This window comes from Mus caroli, chromosome 9 (assembly GCF_900094665.2).
Source record: "Mus caroli chromosome 9, CAROLI_EIJ_v1.1, whole genome shotgun sequence".
NCBI classification, from domain to species: domain Eukaryota; kingdom Metazoa; phylum Chordata; class Mammalia; order Rodentia; family Muridae; genus Mus; species Mus caroli.
The window spans coordinates 23165654-23185352 of record NC_034578.1 but is presented as its reverse complement, the minus strand read 5'-3'; the positions used below and the strand labels follow the sequence as shown (position 1 = coordinate 23185352).

The following is a 19699-nucleotide window of genomic DNA, read 5'->3' as shown; positions in this document are numbered from 1 at the left end:
CAGAGCTGCATCAACCCTTGGGAGAGCAATTTCCACATCTGTTTCCACGTTCATTCCATATAACAGACAGAGATAGCCAAACTAAGTCTCCTTAGATTTCCCCTATCTCCTACCAAGAAGAAAGAGCATCACAAGTCAACAAATCTCCCATGACCTAGGGACCAAGGTGAATCACAAGTATTGGAACCTTGCACCGCCTGACTGAGGTTATAGAAAGAGTAACAGTAGCATATTCCTCAAGCCCTAAAACTTCAAGGTGAAGGACATGTCCATCTTCCCGTTTCCAGAGAGGAGTCCAATTGGACATCATGAAATAGGAGGGCAATCTCATGTACCTTGATGCTGCTGAGGTTTCTAAGGATCAAGTCTTTAGCTCAACGGGGAAAGAGTAGAGTCAGAGCAAACCTGGGCTTCATGGAATATGAGCTATGAGCCCTGAGATGCTAACACGATCTGCTCTGCTGATAGCTTATGACCAGAAGTGAGGCAAAAAACAAAAACAACAACAAAAAAACCAAACAATGGAATCCCAATCCCCTCTTTGGTAAGTGAGGAGGGGACTCAAGCTAGAAAGGGACAAAGAATTTGCTGTTCTTCCTCTTGTTCAATCTCTCAGGAAATCTACAAGAAACACCTGCTATCCTCCCTTGGCCTCCTAAGTTAGAGCAAGTGCTGGAGCCCATCCAGTCCGACATGGACCACAGGAGTCCATTTTGCAGGAGAACCCATTTTCTCACAATATCCTTGGACATTTTTTAATATTTTGAAAAGATCATCAAAGGAATCATAAGGTCTCCTTAAGGGTCAGGAGTTAGACTCAAGCTCCTCTCCAGACTACTCTGCCTTTCACTCCCCTCCCCCACCAGAAAAAAAAAACAAAAACAAAAAATCCCTTCCCACAGTTGAGGCATCTGGAATAAGAGCTCTTAGCTAGCATCATGTTTTGTTTGGACAGAGTTGGGGGGGGCGCACTTTTGCCTTTTCTTAAGTGAGAAGCAGGAAGACTGGAGAGACTTCAGCCTTGAGTCTCCCCTGGCTTTGCATCAGCTTCAAGGACATCACTCTGATCACTTGGCACATGAGAAGAAAGAGCTAGCACCAGGAGACGCCAGCTAAGGCTGCAAGGCATGGGGCCCTTACAGCATATGTGAGGTCTTGAATTCTTAAAGAGGTATTCTTCAGAGCACACAGTTTCCTTCCCAAACACAAGTGAACTCGCAAAATCTCCATCCAAACCACCTTCTTCCAATACATTTGTTAAGTTCAGAGTCCGGGGCCAAGAAGCCAGCAATAAGACCTATCCCTCACATCCTGATCAGTGTCAGTCCCCCTTTCCTGATCTTCCCCTCAGTGTTCTGGGACTAGACTGCCCCACTTCCGACAACAGTTTATTTTCCAATTAAAAATAAATGAAAAAGCACAGATGCTATATTTATACTAGATATCACATTCATGCTGGTTCCGAGACTCTGCAGCAGTAATTACCAGGGTGTATCTTCTCCAAGACTGAACCCACGCAGTCAGCTTCAAAAGCCTTCCGACCACCTTCCACTGGGGCTGCGTGAGCCCAGGTACTATAAAGCAGGAGAGGGGATACCAGAAGACCTAGAGAATCTGAGCTCCCTCCGTCCAAGATGCTGAGCTAAATCGTTTCCAGAGAACTGAGTACCAACCCTTAGCCATAGGGGTAGGGATTCATGCTAAGCTCTCCATCATCCTTTCTACACTGAGCACATCTACCAGACAGCAGGAGTTAGGGAACCCTCCTGACAGGAGACATGCAGATCCAGCAGCTTTGCGCCTTCGGCTTGCCTGTCCTTTCTATAAATGACTTTAGTTTTGTTTTTTGGGTTTTTTTTTTTTGTTTTTTTTGTTTGTTTGTTTGTTTGTTTGTTTCATATATACACATATCTACCGGAAAGACTCAAGCAGCTTCCAACACAGTCTGTCTTGAGGAGGATGGAGAAATATCAGTGGGATCAAGGCATGAGCTAGCACCCCGGACCACCTGGGGGAGGCGACACTGCTCAAAGTGTCTCTAAGCACAGGTACAAAAATAAAGCAAACTATGACATCATATAGATATATAGATATATAGATATGCTAGATAGATAGCTCTATATAAGTTTTCTTTATATTTATATATGTGCAGAGGGCACAAGCCCCACTCCCTGCTTACATCACCCCCCCTCCCCACTCCCCATGTGGACAACTTACCTGAAGCTCCCACGGTTAGCCAGCACTATTGCATCTGAGTCTTGCCCCCTCCCCAGTAAGTCTCCTTTTGCCTTAAAATAGAACAAGTTATATATATTTATATAATTTTATATACAATCTCCATAAAAATACACTCAAGGTGGTATATTATGAGTATGAGCCTCCTGCCAAAGCAGAAGTTTGTCTAGCAAAGAAAGAGTAAGCCATAACTAGGCCTGATGCTACCCAGGCAAAGTGGTGTCTCTACAATTCCCTCACACCCACATTCGCATCAAACACACACATACAAAGCATACTCATACAATACACACACACTGCAGACACAGCACACACATGCATACATCACACTCATCACAGATACTCCCACCCATCTAATACACTTAATTCTGAACACTGGAATAATCAGTTGGCTTGGGGGTTCATGACCAGGCAGATAACCTGACACCTGCAGAGAAACAGGTGGGATTATTCCATTTCTCTGACCCAGCCAGGACAATGTCAACCCACGACGGACTGCTCAGTTGTCCTCAGTAGGCAATATAAATACTTGGTGATAGAATAAGTAAGTTTCCCTTCCAGGGTTTGCAAGGTAACTATGAGGCTTATTCTCCTCCACCAAATAGAATAGATTCCTAAGCCAAAAGGAAGGCAAAAGTCCCCCAAGTTCCCACCTCCCATATAAGGAGCAACAGGCATTTTTCCCTAACCATAGTTTATGTGAAAATCCCAGAGGTCACCCCAAAGCATGCTTTCAGTAGTTTAAGGTTGAAAATGCAAATCCCCTTCCCCAGTCCAAACCCTACACCCTCCCCAATTCTCCCCCTAACCCAACCACCTCCCTAGCAAAAACCATGCACAAGCTAGGGGTCCTGGAGCCACACACAGTAGGGGCAAGAAGGAAAGAGAGCCTGGATGGTCTGAATGTGGGTGAAGGGAGAGTTTGCTCTGCATTTCCTTAAAACAGATGCAGGAAGTCGATGCCGGTGGGAGATGGGATTGGTGGGGCAAATTTCTTTAAGACCCAAAAGAGCAGCAAGCCCACTCATTCATGTTGCCATGGAGTTAAGTTGGATGGGAAAGGTAGATAGTGGAGGCCCTGGCTTCGAGCTGAGTCGCTTGTGCTGCTTTGGTTGAATTCCCTAGCTAGTGGTGCAAAGCTGACCACTCTTCACCCGCACTCCTAAGTACCTCTAACTGCTGCAGTTGACCCACTGCAGAGGAGAACCTCTAAGTGGTTCAATGGCCCACTGCTGATCTACCCACCTATTTAGCAGTTAGGCTATCCCAACTCTCCAACTCTTCCCCCTCCTAAGACATGACCAGTCATGAAAAAGATTTGCACTAATGCTCTTTTTTTTTAATCTACAAAGAATTCCCAATGATCTAGGAGTGTTTTTAGACCAGACTCAATTGATTAGGGTTTTTGGTTTTTTGGGGGTTTTTTGGTTTTTTTTTTAATGGGGTCATGAAACAACTTCAACCCTCTTGGCAATCCAAGACATCAAACATCTGGTGCAGACAGTGTATTTTTTCTGAAAGCTTATTTGGAAGCATAGACAGGGGCCCAAACACAAGGCTCTGGACCCATGCTGATTCAGCATTAAAGGTGAAGGAGTTATAAGCCAGCCATGAAAACACCAAGCTGCAGGACATGGGAAGAGTTCTTAGAGTCCAACCAGGCTTTGATTCTCAGTTTATTGAGTTCTCTTAAAGAGATCTTCAGTTTTTCCTCTTGATCCAAGAGGAAATTCTACAGAGTAAGGACACAATAGATAGTCTCTGGTTTCAGATGAAATTAGTTAACTGTCATAGCTACAGTGTGGTATCTTTAACCTATCAAAGGAAGAGAAATTGAAAGCAAAGCCTCTAGTCACAAGGCCACTGTTAGCCTGCAGGATGAAGGCATTCTTGATAGCTCTAGAAGAAAACTGACAAGACTGGAGGCACACCTCCTCTCCACCATCAGCACCAGTGTCCACTAGGCACTTTCAGACACAGCCTGCTACAGCAGCCATGAGAATAAGGACCAAGCTCCCGAGAACAACCCTTCCCTTTCCACCGACAAGGAGCTACCATGGGCATTTGAAGACCAGTCTCCCATCCTTCTAAGTCTCACATGAGGCGTCCCTTCCACTCTCTAGAGTCTAACTCCTCTTCCTCAATCCCACCTGCCCTATCAACTACTATATTCAGTGCAGGATGACTGCTAAGCTACATCCTGAGTCTGCTCCCAAAGAGACAAAGATAATCATCACAGCCTGGAGCTTGCACAAAGGGTAGGGCCCAGCCAAGGAGCACGAGTGAGACTGCTCAGGATCCGAGAGAAAAACAGGAGCAGTAGCATCTCCCATGCCCCACATCTCTGCTCTTGACTCTATCTATCCTCCCACCCTTAAGTCCCTGCAGAGTCCCCCAACGCACTTTTTACATGCAAGCAAAGCAAATCCAAACCATTAGCTGTTCACTTCCTAGAGTTCTCTATATACTAACAAAATGTACTTATCTATACTTTTCCCAGTCCACCCCAAGCCTTCTTAAAGGGTTTTTCCAACAAAGTCAGAAGAAATGGCCCCAGTATCAAACTTAGATCCTAAGAAGCAGCTATGATGCCCTAATGTTCTGGGATGCCTCCCCTGAAGCCACTATGTACCAATATCACCAGGAGGAGGAAGCAAAAGAATCCCTCACCCCAACCTCACCCAGGTTCCTCTGCATAAAAGGGGCAGAAGAATGAGCAAATGAAATCTGGTCAAGCTCAACTAGGTTACAGCACTGTGAAAAAAATAAAGAGAGAACACACTGAAAGAAATGCCAATAAGTAACTGTTCTAACCTACCCTGCTGAAATCTTCCCTAAAGACATAATCCAGGCCCCTGGAGACAGAGCATAGATCTTGCTCACACTGTTCGTTGAGTGTGAGGCACCTTTCCTGCTGAGAAAGAATCTCAGAAGCCTTCTTCTCTCCTGCCCTAGTTCCTCTAAGAAAACTGGGCACAGGGTCCCCAATGGGGTCCCCAATGGAGGAGTTAGAAAAAGGACAGAAGGAGTCGAAGGGGTTTGCAACCCCAAAGAAAGAACAATATCAACCAACTAGACCCCCCAGAGCTCCCAGGGACTAAACCACCAACCAAGGAGTACATCAATGGAAGGAGAGGCCCTTGGTCCTGTGAAGGCTCCATATTCCAGTGTAGGGAAGTTCAAGGGCAGGGAGGCAGGAGTGGGGGGTGGGGGGATATCCTCATAGAAGCAGGGGGAGGAGGAATGGGATAGGGGAGTTCTGGGTAGGGGGTAATGGGAAAGGGGACAACATTTAAAATGTAAATAAAGAAAATATCCAATTTTTAAAAAGAGAGAAGAAAAGAAAACTGGGAAGGAGATGGGCTGGTCATTAGACAGGGGCCAGCACTAGACATTGGATCAATAGCCACTCATAACCATGAGCACATAGAACTCTTCTTAGAGACTGAAAGCTAGATCTGTGTGGTCAGCCATCAATTCAAGAAACAAGATTCACTTCTATGTTTCATCTTCTTCCTGTCAAATAATTGCAATCTTTCTGGGCTCTTAGAGAATCAGTTTATGCTCTTCCTGGCTGGTGGCTTAAACACTGGGATAGCATCTCCAGGTACAGTGCAGAAGGAAAGACATAGACATACACACACACACACACACACACACACACACACACACAAAATACTGAGGACAGGAATAGGTTTTGAACTGAGTTACTTCTGCAAGGCTACCAGACCCTAAGGGGAGAATTTGGAAGACATGATCCCCCACAGCAAGAAAGGTGAAAGCTCTAGGAAGCTTAATAGTTGTCACTGCTAAGTTCAAAGGAAGAGTGTAAAGGTAATTGGTCCCTAGAAGTGAATACACCCCAACATCACACATTTCTAAACAGACTGTCAAACGCGTGCTCACATCTAGCAATTGAGATCGCGCCTATGACACCCTGGTCAGCCACTGACCATGGGGATTGTATCTGCCAGTTTGCTATGCAGTCATCAAAGGAAGGGCTGAAACAGTTTCCTGAATTTCAGGAATGCTGCTGGCCTCTAAGAAAAGTCACAAGAAGGAAGACCTCTTAGGAGAAGACTGTATGAGAGGCCACTTCGGAATGGGTAGACCTTGTGCCCCTTCTGAGCCCAGGGGACACAAGAGCACAGCTGTCACCCAGTGGCCAGTCAAAAGCAGTTTCCACTATTTGGTCAGCAAGGCAGAGGTAAGGGGCCCTGCCAGAGGCAAGAAGAGAAAAAAAGGAGTCAGCACCTTTGTTAGCACAGCCTGCAAGCCCAGCCTGCAAGCCTAGCCATGGACTGAGGCTCTTGGCCCTACAACATCCCAAAGAAGCAGTCTTTGACAGCAACCTCTTCTCAGTTGTAACTTCAAGGCCCAGACAGTGACCAAAATTCCCAGGAGGGTCCTCAGAATAGTTGTCCAAGTTCAATACAAAATCTAGGGGCCCTGACATCCTGCCTTTACACTCCATGGTTCAGGAGTCACGTGATACGAGACAGCAAGCAAACACTATAGGCTAGGCCAGTACTAATCTCCAAATACTACCCCAGGACTTCAGGTAGCCTTGTTCCCAGCAGACCCAGAGACACTGAGTTAGCAGCCCGTGGTGTCACAGTGGAAGAAGCAGTGTGCCGCTTTTGAGAAAGAACGTGAGTCTTCCAACTCAACCCTTCTGCTTCGTCAGAGTTGAGGTCTAGGGGCCAGTGGTCTCCAACATCTCTGAAAATCACATCAGTTGGAGGGTCTAAGGTATGTGGCCCTAATCTCAGAGCCAAAGAAGCTCTTCCCTCAGCACCTCTTTTTGCCATGTCCAGAAGAAAGCTGTGGTGATAGGACTTGCAAGGGTGGAGTCCATCCCCAGCTCTCAAGGAGAGAGAAGGGAGCACCAAGGCCTGGCTGCATATGCAGTCAATCCACCGAGATGGAAGCTCTGAAAAGGAACAGTTTCCCAGCCCCTGGGACATCAACAAAGTCACTAGGTCAAGGGACCGGCAGTTTCTGTGGGACCAGCAGAAACCTTCCAGTAGGCATGGCTACTGCCCAAGGCAGTCACTGGAGAGAGATGGATACAGCAGCACCAAGAAGAGATACTTCCAGGAAGCTGACAGTTCCCACTACTTTAGGCTAAGCCAGAGGGAAGGAGAAGGTGGGACCACTCTCCCCCTTTTCTACTATTGAGTAACACCATAACCTTTTAAGAAGCGAGACAAGCATCTGAATTTATAAGTGGCATTAGGAAAACTTTTGAGTGCTACCAGTTTGAACCAGAACAATATTTGGACACAGAAAGGATTAAGACCCTGGTGCCTGCCCACCCCCTTCCACCTTCATCCTTGTGCCTCACTCAGGCAGTTTCACATAGGAGCAATGAGGAAAGAGCACCCCAGAACTCAACAATATGAGGCACCCCCATTTCTTCATCTCATGCACTAGAGACTGGGTCCAGGGAGTGGAGAAGGACCCCCAGGGCAGAGCAGAGTTGGCAGGCAGCACATAGAGAGTATGCCAAGGAGCCACAGGCAGCTCCCACAAATGGCAATTAATCAATCTGGGGAATTAGCAGACACAAAAGGAAAGGAGGAGCCAATCGGCAGCGGGGGAGCAGACTGCCGAGCAGAGATGGGTATAAACAGAGCTTGCGGCAGCCTAGTGCTCAGCACAGGTGGCTACAGAACAGGAGGGCCTTTGGTTGCAGGGCTGCTAGCCCTGGCTGCACCAGAAGACACTGAGGCATGACCACAAGAGCAGGGGGTTGTACACCAGGCCTGCCGGTCAGCCCCGCTGCTAAACACTCACTACATCTGTGGAAAGTGCTGAACTGCAGAAGAAAGAAAGACGCCAGTCAGGCCTTAAGCCTGGCCATGCTTTCTTCACCTAGCAAGCAGGCAACAAAGGCTCTGGTTTAGTTCAGATGTTAACTTGTTGCTAACCCACCAAGCAGGGAGCTAAGAATCATGGTGGGACCCCATTTCTGCTCCAGATGGGAGAGGCTAGATAGAACAATGGAGAACTCAGCTGGGAAGCATGAATCCTGTTTTAGCCGGAGTGTTCTCCCAAGACAGACATGAAGACACCCCCCAGTTCGTAGCAGGCCCTACTCACCATGCCCGCTGTTGAGTATCTTCCTCAGTCCCTCACTGACCACAGGGAGAAAAGCACTTAGCTTCAATGTACATATATATACACATAGAGAAACCCACCAACTACACACAAGTGCATTTGTATCTATATCTATATATATGTGGAGTTAGGAGGGCAGGATATAACTCTAACCCCCTCCCAAGACTTGGAAAACTGAAACAAATGCAGAGAACTAAAAGCCATTGCTTTCCACTTCCTCACTTCATAAGACATTTAAAGAGGTGAGAAGAATCAATCTAGCCAAGTGGGAGAGAGAGGTGGCATAGAGAGAGATGTTTTCCATTCCCATATATTCCCAACTCTGACCCACAGTTAAAAGCTCTTCCCCCAGTCCTCTGTCCCGTGAGCAAAGCTAGCTGGCTAGATAGTGGGGGAGAGGTCCCCACTGGCAAGAGGGACAATGACACACAGGACAAAGGCCTGAGCCATCCCATGATAGGCAGAGGAGGACATGGCCCTGTACAATGGTCCCTCTCCACCCCTTTAGCCTAGCACCCCACCCTGGGGACATTTAGAGTGATGTCACGTCATAGCAGTGTAGCGTGGCCTGGGTCATCATGATCCACGCTGTTGAGGATTGCTGTCTGGTCTTCCGGGAGCTGACGGTGGCACAAGTCTGAGAGCCGGGCAAAGGGATCAGGACGAGAGTGTCTCTTCTTCTTGCGGAGGCAGACAGCTTCGTCGGGCCACAGAACCTGAGAGCTGGGAAGCTGCTGAGCCTGGGAGGCAGAACCGTCTAGAGAGAAGGAGACAGACACATAAGGAAAACGGAGTGAGAAGGGGACTCAGAGCCTCGCACAATCCATGCATCTCCCAGGGCTGAAGTCCAAGTTGCCACTGAAACCAAGGGAGCATCTGTATGTATGGGCTCCAGGGCCAAACTTCTGCAGAGAACCTGCTCTTTCCCCACTGGAACAACCAAAAACCCAGCCTGGAGTCAACGGAGTAAGGTAGATATTTTCTCTTCTATGAATTCACAGATCTCAACGATTACACTGTTTTAGTGACCAGTCTACAAATGCTTGCTGTACTGTGCCTCTTGGATACCAGGTGGCACTCTAGGTGGCAGGAAGCAGAGATTCACTATGTCTCTCATCTACCCCAAGCAATGACAGACATTACACAAGACTTCAGTCTTAAGCGATAGTCAGGCCTGCATATATCTTCCACTGCCAGGGCCAGTCCTCTGCTTCATGGCCCTTCTAGGGATACAGTGGGAGGGTTTTTTTTCTAGATTATACTTCACATGGAGCTAGACAGAAAGAGACATACTGTCAAGTCTTGAAAGATACAGAAACTGGACTCTCAGGCATTGCAAGTGCAATCACAAAGAAAGACGAAATACGAATGTACCAATGGCCCGACCCTGCTTCTGCTTCCTCAAGTGTTAATATCTGGCAGGAGTCTTCAACCAGGATTACTCCCCCAGGCCAAATGAAAATGGCTACCATCAACAAGAACAGCCAGTGTAGAAACCCCAAGCTAAGAGAGGGTGTGAGCCACTATGATGGTACAGCCTGTAACACTCATACATGGACAATTGAGACAATAGGATTATGAGTTTAAGGATAGCCTGGGGTAGTATATATTGGACTCTGCCTTTTAAAAAATGAAAAAAAAGAAGGGAAGATATAAGAAGAGAAGACAAGACAAGAAAAGAGAAGACAAGAGAAGAAAAGAGCCAAACACAGTATGCCCAAGAGAGAAGGATAACAGTTATGCCAACAGAGTTTAAAAACTTCTTGTTGCAAGGAAAAGCTTCTACAAGATTTTTGCGTGAAAATGTATGTATGTGTTTGAGCATATGTGTATATAAACATGTATGTGGGGGGAAAGAGCTGTAAAATTTCTACAGCTCACTCTGGCTGTTCTCCTAGAGGTTAAGGGGTAGAAGCACGAGGAAGGAGTGTTTAAGCCCAGACATGGCTAGTTTCAGGTCAGTCTGAGCTACACAGCAAGACCTTGTCTCCAAACAATAACAAAATCATCTTCGGCTTTCCTGCCTCAATATCCCCACTCATAGACTTATTGCAAACCAGTCATCCTTGAAGGCCAAGTGATCAATGAATGATTGCTGTCTCTCTAGGTAAGGACCGGGCTGTCACCTCTTTGGGATCTGTAAGATTGCAAATGAGGCAGGAGGGCAGCTGCAAGGCACTGCAACATCCAGAAGGAGAGAAAGGGACAAGAGCTTCAGTGTTTACAGCAAGGACAACCAGAGAAGGAAAGGTATAGTGCAAAGGTTGAGCCAGCACACCTCCCTAAGAGGATCAGGTGTGAGTCACAAGAGCGAAGGACTGGGGAGACACTGACCATGAGGAAAGCAACACCACTTACAGGATGGAAGACAGGTGGGGAGAGGTGGTTTGAAGAAGATAATACAAAACAGTTTACAAGCTGTAAAGCCAGCAAGTCCGAGGCCAATGGTCAACCGGAAAGACAAGATTTGACCTCAAGGAGAACACAAGGACTAAAGGCAGACACCTGAGAGCTAGAAACACAGAACAGGCCCGGGAGAGAACATGTGGAGCTCGTGTGGCCTATTCTATAGTAATTAGATGAAATATATTTATTAAAATTCGCAGTTATACACTACATAACAGTATTTTAAAGGTGCATATATTCAATGGCAGTCCCATAGTGACTTTCCCAGCTAATACAGCATTGTCTGCTATGTTCACACAGTACCAAAATCATCTAATGGTGCAATTCTCAGAATGTGTTCCTATCATTAAATGACACACATGCATACAAAAGAAATATGTATGTATGTGTGATATGTTATGTATATGTTTAAATTGAATGAGTTTAAATTGAACTTTGAATTCCACCCTGACCCAAGCTTCAGGAAATTAATTTTTGCTGAACATGGCAGCATCCACCTGTAATCCCAGTCTTCAAAAGATAGCAGTAAGAAGACCAAAGGGCAGGGCCAGCCTAAGCTACACAGAGAGTTTCAGGCCAGCCTAAGCTATGTAGGCAGGCCCTGTCTGAAAACAACAATGAGATAATTTTCTTTTTCTCTGCCTTTGTATTGTCATCCACAAACTGACAGGAAACCAGCCACAGCCAAGGGCTAAGTCATCAATGAGTTTGTGAGCTTAGCCTCTGTGAAAGGCTTTTCACCACCTGGCTTATTAAGACAGTTGCTTGGCAATCGACACCAAAGATCTGCAAAGAAACTGCTGAACACTCTTCCTGGACAGGCTCTCGTAACATTCCTACAGACACTGGCAGAAAGAGAATGTCTGATAAACATCAACTGCTTTGCTGAAGGAATGCTCAATTCTTCTTGCACCATTTCATAAGCTACCCATCACCCCTTGCATCCGATATATTGCCATGGAAGTACCCTTTAAGAGACAAGGAGATCTCAGTCTCTCTCCTTAGAAAAGGTTAGTCAGTGCAGAGGCTGGCCTGGCCCATGTCACATGAACCCATTCCTGCCCTGTGATCAACTAGAGGGCTTGAAATGGTGAAGGAGAATCACACAAGGAGACAGGAATAACAGCAAGGCGTGCTGCAGAATGGGAAAGAATAGGATACTACTTCAGTTGCTCAAAAAACATGCTGAGACATTATGGTGTACTTCCTAAAGTTGAGAGTAACAGAAAAGGATCTACAGGCAGGCACACGTACCCTCAGAGCAATGGCTCCCCAGGTGGGAGGAGATGAAACAGGAAGGGAAAATCAGATATCTTTCTGTGTTTTTACATGGAAACCATCTGTGCGCTATTGAAAACGAATGTTTAAAGGGAAATCAAGAACAAGAGAAGCTGGTAGCACTTCTAGAGAACTCCCAGGGTTGGGATCCTGGGCCCACAGTCCTCGTCAAATGGGAAAGCACGGTGGAAAGACGAGTGGCACGTCCCACCATTTACCGGATCGTTTCTTTGACTTCGAAGAGCCCTTGGATGACTTTTTGGGCTTCTTTATCCGTTGGTATCTCAGAGCCTCCAGCCTCTCAGGCACAGCAGCGTTCCCGGGTGCAGGTGGAAGTATTCTGCAAGGAACAATTAGAGAGGCACAGGTCAGCTCCCAGAAAGGAGCCTTTGAAGAGGGCTGGAAGAAAGCCAAAGGACTGCCCATAGAAGGATGGAGGCCAGGGATGGAGTCCGGCGTGTCCATGATCATTCCTGGACACTTGCTTTCCTATTGCTCCTGAAAGGAGAAACCCAATAGAAAGCTCCAGCAGCAGGAGGCCTATCTCAGGTGGGAACCAACCTGGGGAGCAATCAGAAGACCCTAGGAAAGGAGAAAGAGACTTTAATGTAAGCCCACCACACATCACTTTGGCTGGGACAAGCAAGTGCCAAAGAAGAGTCAGTTCCTAGAACTCACCGTCATCAAGACCTTAAAGTAAAAATCGAAGAGCAGATTAAGTGGGAGGCGAGCAATTCCAGTCCCAACAAGCTGCCTCCTGTGTCCAGACACAGGAAGGGAGGGGCAAGTGAGCAGCCAATGCCCAGTGAGGTGTTGGCTCTGCAGAACCCAACTTCACAGAGCCACTCCCTCCATCTACAAGAGTCATCTAGAACCTCACAGCTAAATGCTGTGACACATTAACACCAGTAGGCATGTCTGCACAACACTCTGCAGATGAGGCTTGGAGCTCCTCAGGCTCATAAGAAAACAGAAGAGAGTAGAAGTAGATTATGTCAGGACCTCGTGTTCAAATCTTATGGCCCCACAAAGTCCTGGCTGTGGGTCAATGGTCTCCAGCAAGTTCTGTGTCTTATGATTCAACCTAAATGTTGAGATTGTTGGGAGAGGAGACTACTATATGCTAACCCTTCTTCTCCCACCCTAGTTACAGGGTGGATCGAGTCTGCCATTTAACCAGAGCCTGTGTTGCCTAGGTCACAATGGGAACAAAAATGAACTGAGAAGAGTGCAGTGTGTGACACTGTGCCTAGAGAGAGAGCTTTCAAGAGTCATAAAAGAAGAAAATGAAGAAGACATGTTATCCATCTCAGTGTTTCTCAAAGTAAGACAACGTGGAGCCTGAGGAACAAAGAGGGCAAGAGACAGGAAGGGCATGCTTTCTTCCCACAAACACTAGTATTGGGATGATACCAGGTAAGGTAGGACATTCTAGGACCATGGTAGACAAAGGTGACTCTCTTCTGTTCCCAAGCTGTTCATCTCCCCTCCCCACATCCATCACAGTGAGGTTTTAGCAAATCCTAGTTTGTTTGTTTGTTTGTTTGTTTGTTTGTTTGTTTGTTTTTTAAAAAAAGACACTCTGATAGTCCTATGAGCGCCAAAGAAGTCCCCAGAGGTCCCCAGACCATCTGAGGGGGGCAGAGGGAACAAAGAGAAAAGAATGAAAAGACTTGGCATTTCTCCAACATGGAAGACCTCTGCAAGCACTGGGGGGAAGGAACTTACAAACTCACGGTTAGGAAGCCTCTGGTCTCTGGAATTAACTGGCAGTGAAAGGGACCTTCATCCTCCTTGACAGATACCATTTTCCCCAAAAGTCTTTGAGTGCATTGAATATGCAGAAACCCTCTCAATTTCAAGTCAGAGGCAACTCCTTAACATTTCACAGACCCCATAGTATCTCTATACACCATTCAAGTACCCATGCCCCGTGGAAGAACAGTCTAGTTCACAGTGTAAACAAGTCCCCCCAACAACCCAATATGCCAGTGTCCAATCCCCTTCTCTTCCCCTAACCCAACTCTACCCAGAGATCTTCCCCCAAAGCAGCAGCTAGAAGGGATTTTAGAGGGAGCCCACATCACCCCTTCTTAACTTGGACAATGTTCTTTGTGTTGCCTAAAAAGAAAACCAAGGACATGAATTCACCACCACTTGTCATCTCCCCTCCAGACCCTGGCCAGCATTCAGGTAGACCTAACTGTGAGGTGATATGTAATCAGAGGAGACATGTGACAGCCAACATAACCCTGACACCCCACATTAACAGCACAGTTCTTCCCTATTCCCTCGCCAACGGGCAGAAGTAGAAGCAGTGGTGGGGCCACCTCTCTTTTACTGTGGATGGTAGGGTGGGAAAAACAATTCACTAACACTAGAGCCAGGGGAAAGGTGAAACCACTTCCTATATGCCCCATAGAATAGCTGTGAGTTCAAAAGCCAGTGCCAATCTAGCCAACCACAAAGAGATTCCTCTGCAGTGGGGACAGGGCATAGGCTATAGAAGAAGCAGGTACAGAGCACCCCTGAAAACTCCTAAGGATTCTTCAAGGCAGATGGAATTTTCAGGGGGTGAGATACCAACAACACAATTAACACATCATTACTACTATCATTTATATTATATAACATGCGCTCACCACTTACCACGCTGGGCACATGTCTGTAACAAGTCTAAGAGGTAGAGACTACACTAGCCATATTCCAGATGGAGACACTCAACTTTAGTGAGGGGAGCAACTTAGCCAGGTATAATCGGACAGACTCTTCAGTATTAGACTAAACTACTCTTTAAGTAAAATAGGTACAGAGACTATTATAAACAAAACAGACCTTCCCTGACCCACAACGCTCCCTGCTCCAGTGTCACAGGCATAATAAGACAGACCAAGCATGAGGCAAATTGCTAAAGTTTAATCTTCAGGCACAAACTCCCAAACAACGATACAGAGAAGAAGAGAAAACCTTTCACTTGAGAGGTAGCCAAGCTCCAGCTCTTCCAGGATCCCTGCTGCCCATGTGCCTGGGCTCCCAGCTCAGGACTCAAAACACCACAGCACAGCAGACAGTGTCTCCTGGAGGCACCAGGATATACTTGCCTAAGGCCATAGGCAAAAATAAAAGCAAGTCTCTAGCAGGACAGGTGGGAAGAGAGGGAAGACATAATGGGACTGTTTTGAGTGAGCTATACAGGAAAGACATGAAATATTGTTCCATAGTCTTTATAACAAGAGTAACATGGTAACCCACCTCCCATTTTTAGGAAGGATAACTGTGTTAATACTACATCTACCTGACACCAACCCAGCTTTGAAATTTTGCTATTGGTGTTTGGGATAGGAAGCAGGTGAAGAACTTATAACTGTGCAACAAAACTCTCCAATAAACCTGAACTTGACCTGTAGGTGAGGTGGTCACAAGAGACTCCAACCCTGGTCTCCCAAGGTGAGGCTCGGTTCTTGTACTGGCCAGTTTCAACTTGTCTCTACATGCAGCAATGCTGCACACTTCAGTCCCCTTCTCTCAGGAGATGATCCACCACAGACAAAGACTTTCAAGCCTGTAATCTTTTCTGGTCTCTCACTTCATGCAAATCCCAGGTCTGTGATCCAGTGGTGTTCCTTGAAGCTCACAATTACCAAAAATTGCCAACATTTATTTTAAAATCCCTTCTCATGCCCGTCCACACAAAATTCCCACCCCACTCACTCAACCTCAGAGGTCTTATCTGCCTAGTACCCTACTCCCTGGCATAGCTGAGGAAAGAGGTGGCAGACTTACAACTTGGGCCAGGAAAGTCAAAATCCAGCTGCCCACCTTGCTTTCGTGCCCTAAGAACTAGCCATAAAGGCACATGTGACAGCAATTCCTGACACATCTGGGAAGAAGGAACCTGGACTGAAGAACTGCCTCTATTAGACTAGCCTGTAGGCTTGTCTGTAGGGCATTTTCTTGATTACTAAGGTGGGTACAGTCCACTGTGGATGGTACCATTCCTATGCAGGTAGGTCTCCTGGCCTTTATAAGGACAGTCACTGAACAAGACCCTGGGAGCAAGCCAGTAAGCAGTGTCCTTCCCAAAAGGATGTCAGCCAAATACACCCTTTCCCCCCAAAGTTGCTTTTGGCTACAGTGTTTATTATAGCAACAGAAAAGTCAACTAGAACAACTTGGTTCTCCTTTACTCCCCCAGGTAGTAGAAAAAAGTAACTTGGAGGCTGCCTCCCTCCCCATGGAAGAAAGAATGGGGAAATTCATTCAAATTCATATCACAGCCAGGAAAAAGGTGAGCGCACCCTCTATGTGCCCCACAGATATCCAGGAATTCACAAGCTAGCATTAAGCCAGCCCAATCCCAAAGGGATCCTTCTCTCAGTGTTTTACCTCAGACCTCAGGAAAGGCTTGTGTCCTACAGTAATCCTAATCAGAGGGGATTGTGTTAGGCTTTCCAGCCCCCTGCATCACAGAGGGCACAGAAGGTAGCAAGTGGAGATGGAGTCAACAGAGTACTATCAGCATCAGAGGAACGCTGAGTGAGTGGCTGGGTTCCCAGGCACCCACAGAATAGATCCACATACTGCAACTCCCCACTCTGAGATGGAAGCTGGGAAGAGGATAAAGAGAGAAGAGAGAAGAAGACGACAGGATTGGGGAATGACAAAAGGAATGAGCAGGAGGAAGGGAGAGAAACTGAAGGGGGAAGAAACAAAGCAAGGACAAACGCAGACAATACACATCACAGCTTCTCCAAGCAAGACCAGGGGACACATGCAAAGGCACAGCACGAAGACAGCATCCACAGAGGGGCCACAGCTTCCCCATGACCCAGCAGCTCCTGTGCCCCAGGGAATCTTTCAGCAAGCAGGAGAATGAGCAGAGGTCCCTGTTGCCTAGCACCACAAAGACCTAACTTGGACGATGTAGAGGACTTCGTTCTTCTGGGCTAGGGATGCTACCCAAAACCTAGGAGAGGAACAACTGTCCTTTAGTGCTGTCCCTGGTTTCTGGGTCTGCCACAGTGATAATGTGGCTTGGTTCTCTCAGATCTGATATGGAGAAGACACTGGGAAAGACAGAGTCAATGGAGTGGGGGAAAACAGAAATCACAAAGGACATTAGAGTTGGCCACTTTCAAGGAACTGGGTAAGAGCTGTCCCACACCTACCAAAGCCCTGAGGGCAACAACGCACCTATGCTGGTGAACAGTGGGGTAGACAGGCATAGAGCAGGGAGGTGAATCATTCTTCCCGCTCTGCACCATCCATCCAAGGAGCCACCTGAGGCCCCGGAAGCAGGTGAGCTCCCAAGAACTATATGATCTTGCCAACACGGGTGGCTGCAGGCTGACAGTTAGCCTCACACACAATGCTAGGGCCTCCTGGATAGTGACAGTTTTATAGCTGCAGGTCATAAAGAAATGTCCCTGCCATCTCCTTATGAGAGGCCTCTCTTATGACACAATGAGATTTATAGTCCTGAGTTAGGAAGAACCACCTCTCATGGCATGTGAGAGGGGGGAAGCACGCAGCTTCTCACTTGGGAAGCCAAAGCATCAACAGAAAATCTCCCACTCTCCCATCCGGGGGGGGGGGGCTGGGGCAGTTTGCCAGCCCTGAAGCTTGGGCAAAGGAACAGATGGCAAAAACAAGCATCTCTTTATTTTGCCTTGACAGAGAGGGAGCTCTGAATGTCCCTAGCATCTTTAAAAGATGCCTGGCCCCTTCCCAGGGAGCCCCCTCCTTTGGATTCCACCTGGAAGGATGCTAGAGGAGCCACCAATGGCTGGGGAAGGGCAGTGCTAATGTAACTAAACTCCCTCCTTCCTACCATGAACTCTCCCAAGGCCTTTTCCCAAGAATGTGACGTAAGGGGGCCCAGCTACTACAGGAACCCTGAAAGCAATGTGGCTCTAAGGACGAGGTCACATTTCAGTCCCACAACAACCACAGAAGGGCTGCAGAATGCAAGGACCGTCCAGAGAGTGGCTGCACTCTCACCTTGGAAGAGCTGAAAGCCACCTGAGCCTGAGGCCCCAGAGGGATGTGGAAGAGGGACCCCTGTCATTAAGATCCCTAGGAAGGAAAATTAAAAAAAAAAAAATCCCAGGAAGAGATCTGAGTTTAGGGGGAGGGGTTGGCAGGGGGAGCACTACCCGGAGTCTGCTGGAGAAATGGAGCACTGGAGTGGGGGATGAGAGATCCCTGGATCTCCCCACGGACCCAAACAGGTCCCCAAGGGTAGAGATGCAAAGCTGACCATGGCGATTATGGCTCCCTTGGGATTCATGCAGGATCCTGTAGATGCTACGGAGCTCTATGAGGGCGTGGGTAGCAGAATGGCAAGGGTCTGAGTGAGAACAACCGCAGCCCACTCTAGAGGGGTTGGTATGGGCTTGAAGGTTAAAAGCTACAGCTAGGCAGTGCCCCAGCATGGGCAGCTGGGCAGCTGGAGTGGCCGAGCAATGCAATGTGAGGAATCCAGAAGCAATGGGAACCCAGGAGCAGCGGCTGCCCGGGTGAGGCAATGAGGGGATATGTTTTGGATCCCCTATTTTGGAAGCAATGGCCCTGCCGAAGCCCCAGCCGCCTGCCCACCCCACCCCACCCCACCGAAGAGCTCCCTTACCTATTGAGCTGAGGAGAGGCTTGTCTCGACAACACTGCCCAGATAGCTGAGATAATCAGAAACAAAGCAGTTACCAACACTGGCCAGATGAACCACCCACACACACCCAGAGGGGAGGAGGGGGGCAGAGTGAGCAGAGACCCACAGGCGAGGTCAGAGAATGGGTGAGGGAAAAGAGAGAATCAGAGAGCCAAAGGCATAGACAGAACAGAGAAGGTGAGTAGGCTATCTAAGGCATAAACGGGATGCAATGACAACATCTGCAGATAAAGGCGGGGACGCTTAGCAAACCTCTTGGATCCCCACACAGTCTGTCCCCCAAGAGCACCCACCTTGGCACAGAAGTAAGCTTGCAGTTTCCAACGATCACTGTGGTGGGAGGGGGAGGGCTGGGTTCCCTTCTCTCCAACTACCTCCCATCCCTCATGCCCCCCTCCACCAGGACAGCCTCCTCTGGAACTCTGCTCCCCTCCACAGGCCACATCAAGATGAGAGGCCAAAGTACTGAACCCAAGAGAAAGACTGAGAAAGAGAAGGGAGAAAGGATGAGGGCAAAGCAAGGAAAGAGGGTAGGATGAGCACGACAGAGGCATGGCAGGCTCTTCAGAGCAAACTGGGTCAACCTCAAGGCGATGGAGAGGAAAAGAGGAAGACGGACTGACTTGGAAAGGAACAAAGGCTAGGAGGAAAGGGGAGTGAGGGTGACAGAAGAGCCACAGACATGTCCAGGCCGACTGGTACCTGGAATACCAGCTGCTACAGTACAGTGTATGCTTTCTCAGATGGGCAGATCTCGGGAGCTTGTCTGTCTGTCTGTCTCTCTGTAGCTTCCTGTGAGGCACAGAGGTGGGCAGGGAGATGGCTCCCCACACACAGGTCTGAGCTTGTTCTCAGACTCCAGGGCACCTTCCTGGAGAGACTAAGGACAGGTCCTGGGGTCCAGCCCTGATTAGGCACGCTAAGGAGCAGGTATCTGAGTACATGGGGCCTCAGATCAGCGGTCCTGCTTGGTGTAGCATGGTTACACAC

General features: G+C 47.7%; 1 protein-coding gene across 4 annotated transcripts in view; it reads right to left on the bottom strand.

The window, feature by feature from the left end:
- Positions 1–3673: 3673 nt before the first annotated feature.
- The window catches only part of Igsf9b (immunoglobulin superfamily member 9B), a 52258-nt gene continuing 36232 nt past the window's right edge, over positions 3674–19699 (bottom strand). For 2 of the 4 annotated variants that reach the window (XM_021172650.2, XM_021172649.2), the window contains exons 19-20: positions 12261–12382; positions 3674–9115 (exon numbers count right to left, since the gene is read on the bottom strand). In XM_021172650.2, coding sequence (XP_021028309.2) covers positions 8907–9115; positions 12261–12382 — 331 coding nt within the window. In that variant the 3' untranslated portion in view covers positions 3674–8906. Of the gene's footprint in view, positions 9116–12260; positions 12383–18670; positions 18717–19699 lie in introns of those variants that run through there. The other 2 variants (XM_029481997.1, XM_029481996.1) reach the window with 2 other exon arrangements.